The 18766-nt window shown below is 52.2% G+C and overlaps 1 protein-coding gene across 2 annotated transcripts in view; it reads right to left on the bottom strand.

Moving 5' to 3' along the window:
- Positions 1-18766, bottom strand: part of NDST1 (N-deacetylase and N-sulfotransferase 1) — a 59623-nt gene that overhangs the window by 20990 nt on the left and 19867 nt on the right. For both annotated transcript variants that reach the window (XM_041747537.1, XM_041747536.1), the window contains exons 2-3: positions 8503-9402; positions 2833-3327 (exon numbers count right to left, since the gene is read on the bottom strand). In XM_041747537.1, the coding sequence (XP_041603471.1) occupies positions 2833-3327; positions 8503-9015 (1008 nt within the window). In that variant the 5' untranslated portion in view covers positions 9016-9402. The remainder of the gene's footprint in view (positions 1-2832; positions 3328-8502; positions 9403-18766) is intronic.

Below are 18766 nucleotides of genomic sequence, written 5' to 3'. Positions count from 1 at the left end.
TGTTGCAGGACCACCTGCAAGGTTTGCTGGGCCCCACAAAAAATGAAAATGTGGGCTCTGGCTCCAAAACTATTTAAATGTCAAGAAGCCCATGGCAGAGTGCTAACCTCGTGCAGGTCCCTTCTGAGTGCAGGGTCCCACATCCAGGAAGCCAACCCTGGGCTGCCACCTGCACTAGGTCCCTGGCCAGAGAAGACCTGGCTCCAGCCGGCTCTGCCATGCACCCTCCAGAAAGCTTTGTGACTGCCTGAGGCCTCAGTTTCCCCAAGTATGAAATGCAGATGGTAATTTCTCTCCAGGTGCTTGAACGAGACCCTGCGTGTCAAACTGCCCGACATTTTGGTAAGTAATGTGAAATGGTGGCATGGCTGGGTGCATGGTCACGGCCACTATGAGCCTTGTATCTAAGTCTGGCAAACATGGAGGGTCTCTCCCAGTGAGCGCAAGGCTGATGTCCCAGGATCATGATTTTTCCAGAGACGTACTGTGAACCCAGCCACACAATGTCCCCGTGCATGGCACAGGCCATGCTGGGCAAGCCAAAGAAGGGATGTGGACGCTTGTAGAATAAACACACACTTGTACTCTGGAGTCAGGACTCCAAAAGTCCCCACCCTGCATACAATGCACAAGGCTGCCAAGAAACCTGAAAGAAGAGCCAGCCGTCAGACTCCAAGTCTGCAAATAGAAAGTCCTGGCCTTCCTGGGGCCACCATCAGCATCTTACCAAGGCCATGCACTACCTAACAGACAGGCATGCTCTAGCTGTGTGGCCTTGGGCATGTTACAGCACCTCTCTGAGCCTTAGTGCCTTCCTCTGTAAAATGGGACTTGCAATGGTGCTCACCTCATGGGGCTGCTGAGGATCAGCCGAGGCAATACAGAGAGGGCTAAGCATAGAGCTTGGATTTTCCAGCCCTGAAAAAGCACCTGCTGCCCCTATGGCCTAAACTGCAGTGCAAGACAGTACTGTACAAGTTAAGGAGCTGACATTCATGTCCCTGAAAGAAAGGCTTAGTTGCAGCCTGTGCTTGAGATTAAGGGACAGGGGAGGGAGGAAAATCTCTGCCCTTTCAGACCCACAAGGATGTTTAAGGTGAATGGGACCCTGGCTGGAGGAGCACCTGGCAGTCTACCCTGAGCTGAGCACACGGAAGAGGGTGCCGCTGTTAGTATTCTTCTACAGAAATAGCTCCAAACTGCTCTCATCCCTCTCACTGTAAAAGCGAGGAAAAGAAGAACCAAGCAGGGCAATCTCAGGCCCCAAGAGGGACACAGTGAGCCTGGTAGCCTAGTTTCCTTGCGGGATCAACCCTGAACCAGTCTCAAGGACTCAGCTGGACAGGCAGCAAACACTGAGGTTACAGCAGGAGAGAATGGGAAGCACACCGTAAGTAGAAAACAGAGCAATTTGCTTTGTTAGACGTGGGCTATGGCATCGCATGAAGCATCAGGAACTGGAGAGCCTCCACAAGGAACAGTCTTAAAACTCTTTCAACAGGACGGCCCTCGGCCCTCAAGGAAGCGAAATCTCAAGTAGCAAACACAACGTGTAAAGCGGATCAAAGCGACACTGCCCTGTCCCACAAGATGGAAGCTGGGAGGACTCAAAGCCTGGCCCGTCTGCACATGTCCCTCTGTAGAACCCCTGGGGTGGGATGGGGAGGAACAGCCTGAAAGCTTCCCATCTGCCCCTCTTGTCAGTTCACCACTGAGGTTCAGACATGGGAAGGGATGTGGCCAAGAGTTCCAGTTAATTAAGGGTCAAATTGATCTTGACTCTCCAGACAGCGCCTGCTCCCCAACACCACCTGCCACGCTCTTCTCCTCTGGAGGTGCGTTCACTCCTGCCCCAGGCAGGAGGACTAACGCTCCCATGGCCTTCCTCCCGGGCTCTGGGGCGAACCCCAACAGTGACTGCAGGAGGACATGGGACACAGTACCCACAACCAGATTCACTTGGGAGGAAAGCCCTCCTCTTAGAAGTCTCTTTTGCAATCCTAACATCAAAGAGGAGTCGGTGTTAATATGTCCTAACGCTTGCTAATCTCCTAAGGGAGGACAGGGTCAACAGGCAGCAGTATCTCTATAGAATGTAATCCCTTGGTTTTGTTTTCCTTGGATCTACTGTGGTCCTTGCCCTCTATTTGTGGCAACCAGTACTGATTTCCCCCACACACACCCCCTCCCGCATACGCTAGTTATGTCTTTTTCTTTGCAAAGAACTTTGCAGTAAAATAAGAGACTAGATGAAAACTGCATTTTAAAGCCAACTTAATGGTCTTAATTTGTAGGCTTCTCTTTAGTAGTGCTGCATGCGTGTAAAATTTCGTGGTCTGCAAAATGCTTTTACATGCAGTTTAGTTTGGTAAACACTTTTTAAAATAAACACATGCACTCCACTATTTATATAGACCTCAGTGAAAATATGTCCATGTATGATTCAAGCTCTAATTCTTGTTTCAAAAGTTCTGTGGGAGCTCTGGAACTGACATAAACATTTTCAAGAGTGAAAAATCGCCTCTGGATTAAAAGGCAGATAAGCAACCCTGCATAGCTTCAGTGACCGGGTCTCTCCCTCTGCGTGTACATTTCTGAGCTTCACCTGGCAGATGCAAAATTCTTCTATATTCAGTACTTCTATGTAATGTTCAGCGACACTTTTGTCTAGTCAAACAGTTACTAAAACCACCTGGCCGAGGAAACGGGATGGGGGTGCTCACAGCACTGGGGAGAGGCAGACAGGGAACCCACAATGGGGCATCCCCAGGGTTGAAGGCTGTCAGGCACCCCCCACCCCAACCTGTCTGGCACCCCCTCCCCTGGCCATACCTTCACATCCTCCACCTTCATGCGCGTGCCCTCCTTGCCCACAAAGATGTCATCGATGTCCACCAGGATGTAGCGGTCCAAAGGCAGCGAGAGGCGCTTGCCCGTCAGGAAGGCCACAGCGTCGACGAAGACCAGCTTGTGCAGCCAGAAGTTGAGGTTGTTGCCAAAGAGCACGCGCTGGATGCCGTCGTGCAGGCCCAGGTCCTGGACCACTGTGGCGTGCAGCGCGGCGTGCAGCCCGGCATCCGCGCCCAGGTGTGGGATGGACTCGGAGGAGCGCGTCTTGGCCAGCAGCACCGGCTCGTAGGTGGAGTGGTTCGACTGGAACACCGTCCAGTCCTCGCCGGGCAGCACGCCCTTCTCCACCTCGCTGGGCCGCGTCACGTAGAGCAGTGGGGATTTGGGGTTGATGCTGCAGTCTTTCAGGCCCAGGTTGGAGTGCAGGAACAGGGGGAAACCTTTGAGCTGCGCGCTCAGCAGGCTGTTCTCGTTGGCCTGCAGCCAGGGTGGGGAGAAGGGAGCAGAGCTGTCAGATCCAGAAGCCCCGAGGGACCGCAGACCCTCAGGTGGGGACCGCTAACAGTCATGTCAACAGTATTCTCTAACGCTCACGGAAGCCTTATTGCATCCCGGGCCCCGTGCTAACCGCGCTGGTGCAAACCCAGCTCCGCCCGGCACAATAATACAATGTAATGTATACATTACAGACAAACCCAGCTCCGCCCGGCATAATAATACAATAATACAGATGTAATAATAATACATCTGACCAAAGCCAGAAGCCCAGGTCGTCCTCTTCCCTAGACTCATAGCTCCTGCTCCTTCATACCATCCCTCCCCCTCCCAGCCACCTGCTGCTGAATATAGCACAATTTGTTTTTATCCCTGTGTCAGCTCCATTCTATTTTCTTGGCCTGACAAACTCCTATTCATCCTTCAAAACCCAAAGCAAATACACTCTTCTTTGCACTGACCTCCCTGGAACCAGGTTAGAGCCTCATCTGCAGCACTTATCACCTTGGCCACTGCATTATCTTCTGTTCAGAGTCTCTCTCTCTCTCACCAGTCTGCCCTCTTGAGGGCAGGAGTTGTATCATTTCCACCTTTGGATCCTGGTGCCCTAAACAGGCTTGATACCCAGTGGGGGCAAACACATGTTTGATGAGCTAACTGGGTTTGTTTTTTCTTTTGACAGGTGGGGGGGGGGTGTGGACAGAGGGAGAGAAGAGAGAGGTGAGAGGCTCCATCTCACAACCCTGAGAGCATGACCTGAGTTAGAAATCAGGGTTGGATGCTTAACAGATTGAGCCATGAGTTAGCTGGAGTTTTAGAAAGAATAAAAAGGAACAGTTCCCTAATACCTAGCACCTGACAGATATTCAATACGGGTTTCATTTGTTCATTCCACAGCTATTTACTGTGCCAGGTACTATGTTAAGTGCCAGGGATATAGTAAGGCAATATAGACGTGACTCCTGCCCTCATAACCTTAAAATTAAGCAGAGAAGAGAGGCAGCAATCAAAATCACAGAAATAAATATAAAACTTCAATATGACAGGATGCCTGCGTGGCTCAGTGGTTGAGTGTCTGCCCTTGGCTGGGGTCGTGATCCCAGAGTCCTGGGATCAAGGTCCGCATTGGGTTCCCCGCAGGGAGCCTGCTTCTCCCTCTGTCTATGGCTCTGCCTCTTCCTCTGTGTCTCTCATGAATAAATAAAATCTTAAAAAAATAAAACTTCAATGTGGCACATGCTACACAGAGCAAGTTCACAGATCCTGAAGAGTCAATAACTGGTCATAGTCAGCTGGCTCAAAGAAGACTTCCTGGAGAAGGGACTTTTGAACTAAGATTTAAAGAATAAGTATCAACTAGGGAAAAGTAGGAGTCCCATTCAAAAAACAGCAAGTCCAAAGGCTCTGATGAAGGAGAGGGCTCAAGGAATAGCAAGAGGCCAGAGGAGCGATCAAGAAGGAGAGGAGGAGATGAGCCAGAAAGGTCAGGCAGGGCCAGACCTGGGACCCCGGAGGACTGGAGTGGCAGCAGGAAGCCATCAAAGACTCTATCAAAGGGTTTCAAACAGAGGGATGACAGCCTCCAATTTGCATTTTAAAAAGATCCATCTGGCTTCGGTGTGGAGAATGAGTGGGGTGGGGCAAAGCAAAGGGGACCAAAGGAGGGCACCAAAGGAGTCTGGAGAGAAAGGTAGGAGAGTTATACCAGGCCATCCAGGAGAGCCGGCCAGGTGAGCACTGCCCAAGGATATTCAGCTGAGGGCCGAGCCACATGCCCCAAGTGGAGCTGCCTCTGCCTAAATGGTGTCTTTTGCTAATATCCACCACGCAGGAGCGCTTGTTTCAAATTCCCACAAAGGCTCTGCAGGGCTCTGGCTTTGTAAAATGCCAGAAAGAACGTGCATTCAATCCTCCACACACCAGTACTTGCCCATGCCCCACCCTCTCCTGAGCCTGAGTTTTAAGACCCAATGCAGAGCGCCAGCCGGAGAGGTCACTCCGCCCGGCCCCAGGGTCCATTGGATCCCAAAACCAGTGCTCGGGCTACGAAGCCAGCACTGGGGCTATGTGGGGGCAGAGCCAGTGGGGTCCAGTGACATTTCAGGCCCTGTCCATCACCTGCTGTGGCCGGGGAGGCCACACTGGACTGCAGGCACTAGGGGATCCCATTTCAAAGCCCCGTTCCTGAGCTGACTGCCAGGTGCTGGCGGTTCAGCCAGCTGCCCAGTGGGGAGACATGAAGGAAGGGAGAAAGCCAAGTTGCTAATCACCCACCCCAGTCGGCAATGGAAGGAGCCAGTTGGGGAAGGGAATGGAGAGTATGCCTCAGCATCCCAGGGACCAACCCCTACAGTGGGCCTCAGCCCAACAGAAAGGAACCCCTCTTGCTCCTCAGCACCGAGGACTCACTCCGGAGACACCAAATCTCCCAATAGATTCATGCAGGCAGAGGGGCCCTGGAGTCAGGAGGTTGGGACAATTGCAGGAACCAGGGTGACCAAGGAAGATCTGCCCACCCAACACCCTCAAGGACCTCATAGGGGTGCATGTTAGAGCCACAAGACAGACAAAAGTGACCACCGGCTGTGTTTGCTGAACATGGGATGACAAAGCAAGACACTTCCATTCATTGGGTGGCTCAGGGTACCACCCACTGCATCTTCAACATGGCCCAGTGAGGGAGGTGCTATGATAGGGCCCACTTTACAGATGGGTTGAATATCCTGTCCCAGTGGGAAAGATTTGAACCGGAGTCTGGACTTTTCAGCCCCTGCTCTTACACTGACCTGGGAATCCAGCACTGGTGGGATTTGGAAAGTGTGGGTCTCCAGGCTTCTGGAGTCCACAAACCCTCTGGGTTTGACGAGCCCAATGCACAGCACAGACGTGGGCCTTGTGGAAAGAGCCAAAAGATGGAGCTTAACCACCAGATGGCTCTGTTTGAGCAGAAAGTCACAGGCCTTTGCTCAAGACCAAGGAGGGGTCTGGTCTTAAGCAATATGGTAGGAAGAGCATGAAGACTGGAATTTCCACCAACCTCACAGTAAGACTGTGAGCCTGTCCCTGCTCCCTAGGGCCTCATGTTCACCTTCTGTAGAGTGAAGAACTGGGGCTAGATGGGATCCAAGCTCTGGTGTACCAACTGTGCCCAGTGACCACAGCCCACTGTCTGGTCTCCAGAGACTATGGAAGCTCTGGGTGCTAATGTAAATTCTACTCCATAAGCCACATTTGAGGCCCTGGACTCATCACAAAGTGGTTACGACTAAAGCCTCTGCAGCCAGACTGCCCAGGTTCAAATCCTGGATCTGTGCTTACTAGAGGATGAGGGGAGGCACACTTCCTCATCCCTCCTTGCCTCAGTTTCTTTTTCTCTTAAAGCAGAATGATATCCACCAGCCTCAGAGGATGGAGGGTGAGTGTTAGGTGAGTTCATTCTTCACACAAAGCACAGGGATAGTGCATGGTGCTGGGTGAGCACTCAATAAATGTCAGCCATTGTGATGTTCTTCAGGCCTGGGGCTCTGAATCAAACTTAATGAAGTTCATGGCAGGGAATGGAAGAGTCCAGGAGAAAAGAAAAAACAGACAATAAAGGCAGTCTGAGGTTATGCTACTGAAAAGCCATAAACCAGGCCAGCATTTCCCAGAGGATGCTCTGTGAAATAAAGGGCTTTGTGATCAAACCAGCTGGGGAACAAATCTCACCAGGTTGCTCTACTGCAGGACTTCTAAGGGCCTTCAATTTCTTGGCCCATAAAATCTTCTTTTGGTGGCAGAGCATCCTGCTGCATTAATGCATGAAAGAACACATGGTGGGAACCCTTCGCCTGGACCAGGCTCCTCCCTACACCAAGCACAGGGCCCCGTGCACAGGGGTGCCCACTAATTCCTGGGGACACATGGGCACCCGTCAGCGGACATGGGCCACTTCTGACCCACCCCTGCTCCTCTCCCAGCTCATGCCAACCAAGAATCTGCTTTAGGATCTGTGCACTTACTGTTACTTCTGCCTGGAAAGCCCTTTGCACAGAGAACCATGCGGCTCCTCATCTCACATCCTTCCAGTCACTTTGTCAAAGACATCCTTCTTGGCTAGCAAAAACAGTGTCAACTGCCCATACCCATCACTCCCTATGCCCTTTCCCAACTTTATTCCTTCTTGTACTTATCACCACTTGCCACATGGTATGTTTACTTGTTCACACTGTCTGTCACCCACTCCACCCCACTGCACTGAAATGTCAGCTCCGTGACAGGAGTGACTCTGCACTCTCTGATTACCACTCTGTCTCTGGTACCTAGCAAAGGACTTGGAACACAATAAGCACACAGTAAATATTTGCTGAATGAAGAAACAAATGTCTCCAGGCACCTACCTAGAGTCCCTACCACCCATCTTGAAGATGAGAGTCCTCTGGTCAGAGCCTCTAGATTCCCCGATCCAGCTGTTCCAACCTTCTCCTCCCCACGGACAGCTTCTCCATGACACTTTCAGCAAAGACTCTGATCCCAGCAGTCATTATGGGTGCCCCACAGAGCCCAGAGCAGCTTACCTGCTGTTGGGATTCCTCTCTCCTCTTTCTTCCAATGCAACACGGCTCTGTTCAGGAAATCCATAAATGCCACAGCCCACCATAGCCAAGAGGAAAGAGTCCGGGATCCAGAGCCCAGACTAAGTCTGAGTTCAAATCATGGCTCTCCCACTTAAAGGCTACCTAGCCTCAAATACGTAACCTTCCTAAGCCTTGGTTTTCCCGTCTGCAAAATGAGGACACACCCTGTCCCTTAGGAAGACTGCCATGACAATTAAGGGACCAAGCCTCTCCTAGCTCACACCCATTCCCAGGGCTTCCTTTAGGCGTGTGACTATTGTGTGCCAAGTCCCATGCATAGCAGGCAATCCGCCTGCCATGCACTTTATGCTATGCATAAAAACTAATATTTAAAAAGCACTTATTAGACATCAGGCGTGTGTGTTCCAAGCGCTTTACACATACTCATCCACTGACCCTTCACGACAATCCTAGGAGGTAGGCGCTACCATTATACCCATTTCACAGATGGGAAAAGTCAGACACTTGGCTATAGAGTGTAGAAATGGGACTCAGAATCAGCCAGAGCTATGAACCGCTTGGGGACCCCAGCCCTGTGTACCTTGAAGAAGCCGATGATGCCCACGCCGTAGGCCACACAGTACTTGTCCAGCAGCTCCCGGTTCCAGGCATCCAGGTTGACGTACTTGAGGATGTTCTCATAGATGATGAGGGCAAAGCGGCCACGGCCCTTGTCGGTGAGCGTGGGCATATCGCCCTTGCCCGGCGCGATCTCTGTGCGGTACTTGAAGCGGCTGGACTCCAGGATGGCCACGACCTCCTGGCCCAGCTGGGAGTAGAGGCTCTCCACAAACACCAGCACCAGCGGGTCCGTGCGGGAGGGGGCGGCCGCCTGCATGGGCTTGAGCGGCAGCAGGCGGCTGGGGGCCACGGGGGGCGGGTCCCCACAGTCAGGCTCGGGGGCGTCCGCCGAGGGCTCCAGGCCCCGCTTCCAGCCATACAGGTAGTAGGCGGAGACAAAAACGCTGAAGAGGCAGAAGACGAACAGCAGGAAAAGGACAGCCTGCGGGGACACGTGCCGACACAGCCTCCGGAGGCGCGCCAGGGCGGGCATCCTGGCCCCCGAGACCTCGGCCGCCGGGGGCCCACCTGCCCTGGCCACCCCCAGGCCCCACGCAGGAGGAGACACCAGAGTCGTCCACTGGCCAACAAATTCACAGACGCTTAGCAAGCGCGGCCCTCGGTGGGCAGCAGGAGGGGAAGATCCGGGCCCCCGGCCCTTCCTCCCAGCCAGGGGCACAGTCCGCAGGCCGGTCGCGCTCCTTCCTTCCTCCGCGCCCCTTTATGTCACCATGGCAAAGCCCCACGTGGTCCTGTGCACAGCAGAAGTGCCCCCAGGGCGTCAGGGCCTCCTGAGGGTGCTGGGCAGCGGGCCGAAGGACTCTGGGCAGGCCCGGGGGTGCCACATGCTGCTCACTCAGTCGGGCCCTTGGGGCCAAGGCTGTGGAGGGAAGAGGAGAGCCACAGGTGAAAAGTTGGAGTGTGGGTTTTCCGGGGGATCCGCTGACTGTGGACACACAGGACCTGAGCTCACGAGTCCACGCTCAAGTACTGCTGCCCAACCTGACTGTGTGATTTCACACAAGCTTCACATGATCTCTCTGAGCCTCAGTTTTCCTACTTGTGAAAAAGGGCTGACAACAGTACCTGTCTCACAAGAGGTTCGGGGCTTACGTCCCTACCCCTAAGGTGTATGATGTGTATAAATCACTTAGAGCAATACCGAGCATATGGTGTCTATGACGGTGGTTGTTATTTATTATAATTATCAGAATCCAAGACTAGGCCAAGCAAATCCCAGGTCCAGAGAGGACAAAGTGAAACAAACCTTTGCAAGGCCTGGGAGCTAGAGGTGGAATTCTAAATTGCAGCTGAACACCCCACCCTTGCCGTCTCCTCCTCTCCCACAGTGCTTTCCCCCACATTTCTCTCTCTGAATGGGCCGAGCAGCCTCATCAGGCAGCCAGAACTTGGGGTTCCTGGGTCCTGCTCAGCCCCATTCCCCACCCAGAGCAGGCCACCTGTATTCGTCTCACTGGGGAGTAAATGAAGACTGCACCCCACATCCACTATACTAGGGCCCCAATTTCCTCACCCCAAATAGCAGCCCCCAGTCTCCCTTACATGAGTGCTGGAGGCTAGCAGGAGAGAGAGAGGGATGGGGACAGGGACAGAAGGCGCGAGGGTCTGGGCAGGCACAGCCAGGAAGACAATGGAAGCCTCAGACCCAGAACTGGGGGGTGAAGATTTTGAAAATCCCTCCCAGGCCCAAGATCCAGTGCACTGAGTGTTGGCACAACATACCAGAGACCCAAAACTGCACTTCTAGGAACTTATTATCCTAGAGGTTGTAACTCCAGAAGTGTGTAATGATTTCCCCACAAGAATCCAAATCCCAATGCTGTTTATAATAGTGAATGCTCAACAACAGGAGATTGTCCTTAGCAATTATGATGCAAGTACCAGATTAGAATCCCCGGCAGCTGCTTACAACTTTTACAAGATATGGAAGAAGGACATTTACTAACATAGAAATATAATTGCCATACATGTTGTTAAAGTAGAAAACATTTATTTATTTATTTTTAAATCTTATTCATTTATTCATGAGAGACACAGAGAGAGAGAGAGAGGCAGAGACACAGGCGGAGGGAGAAGCAGGCTCCATGCAGGGAGCCCGATGTGGGACTCGATCCCAGGACTCCAGGATCACACCCTGGGCCGAAGGCAGGCACTAAACTGCTGAGCCACCCAGGGATCCCTGTAGAAAACATTTATAAAACAGAATGCAGGGATCCCTGGGTGGCGCAGCGGTTTGGCGCCTGCCTTTGGCCCAGGGCGCGATCCTGGAGACCCGGGATCGAATCCCACGTCGGGCTCCCGGTGCATGGAGCCTGCTTCTCCCTCTGCCTGTGTCTCTGCCTCTCTCTCTCTCTCTCTCTCTGTGACTATCATTAAAAAAATAAATAAAAATAAAAAAAATAAAACCTTTAAAAAAAAAAAAAACAATGCATGGTTATATTTCCGCTTAAAATTGTTATGCATAAGCTAGAAACTGGTTTTAAATCCAAACAACAACAAAACTCCAAAATGTTAAAAATTATCATATCTGAATGATTTTTATTTTCTTCTTCTTGTTTCCTAGATTTTCTACCATAATCATTTACTATTTTTGTGAAAATAAGGAAACAAATGTTTTTAAAAGATGTGCTCAGGGGCACTGGATGGCTCAGTCAGTTAAGTATCTGCCTTCAGCTCAGGGCATGATCCCAGGGTCCTGGGATTGAGCCCCATGTCCGGCTCCCTGTTCAGTAGGGAGTCTGCTTCTCTCTCCCTCTACCACTCTCCCTGCTCATGCTCTCTCTTTTTCTCCCTCTCTCTGCCAAATAAATAAAATCTTAAAAAAAAAAAAAAAAGATGTGCTCAGAAGCAAGAGGCAGGAGTGTGAAATGAGATGAGGATATGTCTCAGATACCAGTGCTGCTCCCAGTTCTGCCAATGACATGTTATGTGATGAGGAGCACGCCCTAACCCCTCTGGGCTTCCAGCCTGTTTGGGAGGAGCTTGGGCCAGACAATCTCAGGGGGCTCTTCCGCTGCTGATATTCTTCAATTCAGTCCTTACTATGTATGTGCCAGCACATGGGGAACCCAAGGCAGCCAAGAAAACAAGCACCTACAATGCAGCGGGACGAATGTGATAGTGGGGGAAGGGTATTTGAGAGAATTCAGGGGCACTTAACACTGTTGTAAGTGGGGAAGATCACGGAAACTTCCTGGAGGAAGTGGTACCTAAACTGACCAGAAGAACAAGTGCTAGTTGGCCAGGGGTAGGAATGGGGAAGGGTACATGCCTCAACTTGGAGATAAGGGACTGTGCAGAGATTTCCAGGGACTCCTTGCAATTCTAGCTGAGAGCAGGGCAAGAAGGGACAGGTTTCCTGGCCGGAGGCTGGAGGGTTGAGGTGACAGGCCTGTTTATTCCCAGGTTGCAACTGCAGTCCTATTTCCCACTGATAAGGGTAGCCCTCTGTCCTGTGGCCATAGTGAGCCCCACCTCTTGGCCTTGGGGCTAGGACCTGATCACAGTGGGTAGAGGGGTACAGCTACCTGGATGATGCCCTGTCTGCCATGCCTGGGGGCACCTGGCCACTCCGGCCACCCAATCGTGCTTCCCCTGCAGGCCTGGGTGCTGTGATCACTGGCCCTTAGTCGATTGCATTAACAGACTTTTACTGTTAATGATGCAACCAGCAGTCTCAGGCATCTGGGGGTCATAGACCCCTGTGGGACTCTGACAACATTTTCCTATAAAAAATATTCATATATGCTGGAAAATCTTGAAACAATTTCAAGGAGTCCAGATTTCATGCCCTCAAACCCACCCATGGACCTAAAGCCCTACATTAAGAAAGCCTTATGGTTACACAAAGACCGGAAGCCGGCAGCTTTATTCAAACCCAAGCACTACCTCCCAGGAGCCGTGTGATCTTGGGCAGGTTATCTAACTTCTCAATGCCCCCAATTTCCTAATCTGTAAAACAGCAAAGTTTGACATGCTCCCAGAGTTCTGAAAATTAAATGAGTTGATACATATAAAGCACACAGACCATGTCTGGCACCCAGCACTGCATGAGGGTCAGCCACAATGTGGGTAATAACTGAGCCCAGAAAGCACGGTGAAGCCAACTCCAGGCTCTCTCTCTAATCTCTGACAGCCAGTCCTCAGAATCCCAAATAGCCATTTTCAGAGGCCGTGGCCTTTCCCTGGAGATGGACAGAGGAGCAGGAACCAGATGGTTAGAGGCCAGAAGGCCAGGGAGAAAGCCATGGCAAAGCCTGGGCTCAGGAGACAATAAAGGGAGAAAGAGAGTGGGCCAACTAGCCCCAGGCCCCAGAGAAGGCTAAATAATACTCTGGGGGTGGGGTGGGGGGCAGGCAAAATACTGCTTCTTGTACAAAGTGCCAGCTACCAGCGTGCTGGCTAGAGGAGCTCCAGCACTGCGCGCCCTCTGCCCCTGCAGCCCCCTTGAAGGCCTAGAGGCAGCCATTCAAGACCCTCCACACACACCTGCATTCCAGAGCCCCTGTACTCAAGGATGGAAAACTGGGGGGCTTCTAATCCCCCTGGAGCCACCAAGTCCTCCAGGACAGCTGGAGCTGAGGCCTCGACGCCCCCCGCCCCCCACCCTGCTGCCCTGGGCCTGCCTGAGTCTTGCCGACTTTGCCAGCAGTTTTCCTAAACTCCAGCCTCGCCCAACCAGTCACCAATCTTGGTCATGCATTTAGGCCTTTGCTAATGAACTTCCCATTGCCGGAATGCCTCCCCCTCCCCCTTGGGACACTTACTCATCCTCCAAGACCCCAGTTCCAATGTCATCACCTCTCTGAAGTCATCCCCATCCACCCATTCCTCAGGCTTCTACTGGCCCCATCCCCACTCCATAGCTCGGGATGGGAAAGTCAGGACCCCCCACCCCCACCCCAGGCTAAAACAGAACGCAAATGTGCATTCTTTGGCTTGCACAGCATTTTTCTTAAATTTGAGATTAGTTATCGGTATTTCAAAATCAGGAGATTTCACATAAAAGTTAGAACTTCTAACTTTTCTTTAAAAAGAACATGTTCAGTTGACACTGGGCACACATCCTCACAGGCCAGCATTGATTGAGGCATGTATTCTCCAGTTAACATGGTCCCACAGCCGACCTCCTTCCTTCATTTGGCTTCCCGCCCAGTCCCTGGGTGCACCTGAGCATGAGGTCCATGCACCATAGACTTGAGGTGTTTCTTTTTTTTTTTTTTTTTTTTTGATTTATTTATGATAGTCACAGAGAGAGAGAGAGGCAGAGACACAGGCAGAGGGAGAAGCAGGCTCCATGCACCGGGAGCCCGATGTGGGATTCGATCCCGGGTCTCCAAGATCGCGCCCTGGGCCAAAGGCAGGCGCCAAACCGCTGTGCCACCCAGGGATCCCACTTGAGGTGTTTCTATACACAGCTCCGCACCCTAGCCTTCAGGTCCCAGAGTGGGACCAGGACTTATTGACCTCTGCCGGGGCAGGCCCTGCCTGGCACCTGGTGCACAGAGGCCCTCCACAAATACTAATTTCATTCCTTCTCCTTCCCCACATGCCTGGGTGCCCCAAAGGGCAGGGACAAGTCTGATTCATCGTGGAAGCCCCGCCGATCTCCCCAGGCAGAGGTCGTCCTAATTGAGTACTCAGGATATGAATGAATCATAATGAGTTGTTATTACTCCCAATTTACAGATAAGAAGACTGAGGCTGCAAAGTGAAATACCTTGACACAGTCACACAGGAAACCGCTAAATCTTGACTCAAATAGGTTTCCTTCCTAACTTCAAATTTGGTCTTTTATTCCTCCACAGGGAGTCCCTCCAAGGGGGCAGCTATAATAAAAATAGTATCAGTGATACCATTATAATCATCATTATTGTTATTTTCACTGCTACATGTATCAAGCACTTACCACCAGGCTGGCACTGGGTTTATTTAACACTTTTACACACCTTACCTCATTTAAGCCTTATAACTACTACTGTCACTATTTACATTTACAGTTGAGGAAAATGAGGCTCAGAGAGGTTAAAGCACCTGCCCAAAATCACACAGCTAGCCCGTGGCAGAACTGAAATTTGAACCTAGACTCCAGGAGAGAGGCAGCTCCAGAGCCTGGCAGGGACACCTTGGCTGCGACGGGGGAGAGCAGGAGGGGGCCTCAGCCACCAAGGCCTCTAGCCCTCGGCCAGGCTCCCACTGCGCTCTCCCAGCCCTAGGATCAGCTCTCCCTGCCAAGGTGCTGGGGATAATGAATGAGATGCTCTTGTCGTCATGGAGATGCCATGGCAACGCTGCACTTTCGGGAAATACCACGGTAACTGTGGCCACTGCTCTGGAGTTGAAAGTCACTCCTTATACCCCCCCACCCCCCCCACCCCAAAATGCTCTGCTTCCCTCACCATCCTCTCTAAAACCTAAAGAGAAAGGAGGCAGAGGCCAAGGGCCTTCCAAAGACCAAGCTGTCTAGAAATCAAGACTGGGAAGAGGGTCCAGCTCTGCCCTGGATGAAAAGGTGTACCCCAGGAGTGAGACCGAGAGCTCTCTGAGGCTGAGCTTCCTGTGCCTTTCCTGGTGTGGTGCACCCAATAACCAGCTCTCATGTACTTGGTACCCACTACATGCAGCAGGCCTCCAGTGAAGGGCTGCGCATGCCATTCTGTTGCATCCCAACCATCTGAGAGGTAGCAGTGTGCTAGCTGCTAGCAGTACGGTAAAGGGCTGAGACTGGAGCCAGCCTGCCTGGGCTTGAACCTTGCCTCCATTATTTACCAGCCTTGTGATCTTTGAGCAAATCCTTCAACCTCTCTGAGTCTTGATTTCCCCAGGTGTGAAACAGGCTTTATACTGCTTATCCATCTCACATGGCTGCTGCTGAAACTAAAAGAGGTGGTGTGTGTAAAAGAGCTCAGGGCCTGGCATATGGTGCTATGGGCTAATGAAATGATTAGCCATTTAACAGATTTGGAAACTGAGGCTTGGGAAGCAACTGCCCGAAGGCCACATATCAAATTCACAGTGGATCCAGACCACACTAGAAGGTGGGAGCAAGCAGACAGCCCGCTCCCCGTCCCCTCATTCTGTACTTAGTGAGCACCAGTAGGCACCAAGCATGGCACTGGGCACTAAAGATGGGTGAGGCTTTCACAGGTTGCGAGGTTTTGTCTCTGGTGTGATGCTGCTGCAGGGTATATGTGGGAAGGTCCCTACAGCCCTATGTACTCACCGAGGCCAGATTTTCTTTCCCATCTGGGGCATCCCTGACACTGTCCCCATATCCCCATACTTACATGCACACGAATGCACAGGCAAACTCACAGGGTGCTGACCTGTTCAAGCAGTGTCATCACAGCCATCTGGGCCACAGGCGCAAGTATGGAGTGGGAAGCAAACAGTCTCAAAAGTCTGTGAATGGGCACCAGGGCTTGGGGGAGGAGGGGTGGCTGTGGGCCCAGGCGCTGGGAGCCCCACGTGCGATCCCAGGGCCACTCCCCACAGCTGACCCAGCCCCTCCCAGCCGGTCACACCCCCAGCACAATCACACCACCACCCACCACCCAGCCACACCCCACAACCGCCCAGCTCCACCAGCCACCCTGCCTCAGACTGCCCCACCCACCATGTACGGGGCGCAGCGAAGAAAATCCTCCACATTTGCTTCCCAGCTGTGCAGGAGTTTCTCCAGCCCAATTACACCCCTGGGAGGCCGAACCAGAAGCAAATCCCTTCCTCTGCTGGAATTCACTGCACACCCCATCCCCCACAGGCCCGCAGTGCTGCCTGGCTGAGGGCCAAGCTGCTGCCCATCAGTCACCCCAGAGTCCAGGGCTGCCACCAAGGGACTGTCGGCAGTCTGGCTCAGAGTCTCAGGGTTGCAGAGTGTGCAGTCCACCCTGCAGTGAGCTGGTGGAGGCCCTGAGAGCCCAAGAGAGAAAAGGATCCCCTGCCCCCACCCCCACCTACTTTGACCCATTTTCTTGTCCATTAAAACCCTGCCCAACCTCCCCCAAGGCCAGCCTCAGCCTGGAGTTGGACTCCACTGTATTTCAAAGTCCTAGGCAAGCTCTCCTGCTCGGTGTCCCACCGTGCGACGCCGCATGCATGTTGCCAGATGCCAGCTGCTCTCGGAAGGAGAACACTGGTCCCCCAACTTCACCAAAAGCTCTCCAAAGCAGAAGGGATCTCCTACCTGATGGTAGGTGCTCAAGAGAGATGTGCGCCTGCCAATTAATTACCTTCCCCTTTTTGGATCTGCTATGAGAAATCTCCAAGCTAAATGCATTAGTAATATGAACTTCGATTTATTGGACACAATAGGTCTGTACTACATGCTATTTAACCCTTACTACAGCACCATGACCTACCTTCCTCTCATGTTACAGATGAGGACAGTGAGGCCCAGAGGGGGCCTGCAACTTGGCCCAGCCCACAGAGCTAACGAGTGGGTGACTGGGATGTTACACAGGCCACCCAGCTCCAGAGCCTGGGCTTGTCATTTTGCAGCAACGCGGGCCCTCTGCGTTCACCTGGCATGCTATCACATACCACTGCTCCGCATACCCCACTCTCTGCTCCCTTTGAATGATGTTCTTTCTGTTTTCATCCATTTTATGTGTGCTTTAACATCAAAAGCAGCCTCTCCTGATCCATCTTGGAAGAAGACTCACAAATCATCCGTCAATCAGCAAGCAAACAAAGCATAAAGTCCTGGTTTACTCCCAGATTCCCAACCTGGGATTTGTTCTTCTGGGTTTCCCAGCAGGGAATGCTCAACCAAAAAAAAAAAACCCTCAGGAACTTAGACCCCACTTATTGAGAATTTGTCTTTCCTCCAACAGAGTCTGAGTTGAGAGTTTACCTTTGCACCAGCTCTGAAGAAAGGGTTTACCGAGCAAACAAACAAGACAGCTTGTGAGGAGGGGCAGAGTTAGGAACAAGGCAGGTCAGGACCAGCTGCCCTCCAGTCCCACCGAAGCTCCTAACACAGACCATGGTGGATAGGCCCATCACAGAGCATGCTCCTCTCTAGCCCATGAAGCTTCCCCAAATAGGGCTCTCTCCACTCAACCCCCAAATCCATCTATGACAGAGTCAGATCCATTCCTATTTTTCTTAGGCTCAGATCATAGGCACTCAAAAGGAATGGAATGATACTTCCTTGCAAATATCATAACTTAAAAAAACAAACAAACAAATATCATAACCTCCCTCGCTGACAGCAGCCAGCACTGGCTGAGCTCCTGGTAACTCACCAGCCCCATGCTGGGACTGTGTTGAGAGCTTTCCCTGATCTATCACACCCAATTCTCACACCCTGAGAGGTTGGGTCACTAATATATGCACTTTACAGCAGGAGAAACCTCGGCTCAGAGAGGGCAAGCAGCTGACTGAAGGTCACACAGCTGGGCAGAAGCAGAGCTTCGGATGACCCTGAGCCAGCCCACCTCGGAGCCACTGTTGGTAACCCCTATATGGTCCTTATGCCCAGCATTCCATACCATTCTTAACCCAAGTCTGTGGCCTAGAGCATGTCCAGAGGGAGGCTTCCTGCAAATGACCAGCCCCAGCTGCCTAAACACAGGCTGATGCAATTTCTCCACGGATGGGAAAGCCTTCACTGGCAGAGAAGGATAGCACAGGTTCCCAGGAAGGCAAGATCTCAGCCAGAAGGTCTTTACCCTCCCTTGCCCCAGGGCCTCTGGCATCTCTGACAAGCAGGTGTCCACATGAGAAAGGGGGCTGCCTCCCTGCCCAGGTAAAGTCTCCATGTGAAGCAAGAAGAGACAGAGGCAGGAGTGAGAGCAAGAAATAGGAGATCTCAACTTCGAGAGCAAACTCGAACGATAACTGACCAGCATGCCTCATGGGGCTGGTGCACTCCAGGTACCATCATGACCTCATGTATTCACCATTTCTTCTCAGTAAAGTAGAAACAAGCTTATCATGCCCTAATACCTGCCCCGCCCCCGCTGCCACCCCCAAAGAGGAGCTGGGCAATGCCAGCCAGCCCCTGCCCCCATCCCATCCTTCCACATACCTACCCCAGGTCACCGGGTGCCCCCCTTGAGAGATTCCAAGAAGCAGGCATTCTCAGGAGGCCTCCATCTCATTGATACAAAAGCCAAAATCTGGGGCACCTGGGTGGCTCAGTGGTTCATTTCAGGTCGTGCCCCAGAGCCCTGGGATCGAGTCCCACATCTGGCTCCCTGCAGGGAGCCTGCTTCTCC

The sequence above is a fragment of the Vulpes lagopus genome, chromosome 3 (genome assembly GCF_018345385.1).
Source record: "Vulpes lagopus strain Blue_001 chromosome 3, ASM1834538v1, whole genome shotgun sequence".
In the NCBI taxonomy this organism is placed as follows: Eukaryota; Metazoa; Chordata; class Mammalia; order Carnivora; family Canidae; genus Vulpes; species Vulpes lagopus.
The sequence above is the reverse complement of the archived record's forward strand: the minus strand, read 5'-3'. Positions and strand labels throughout refer to the sequence as shown.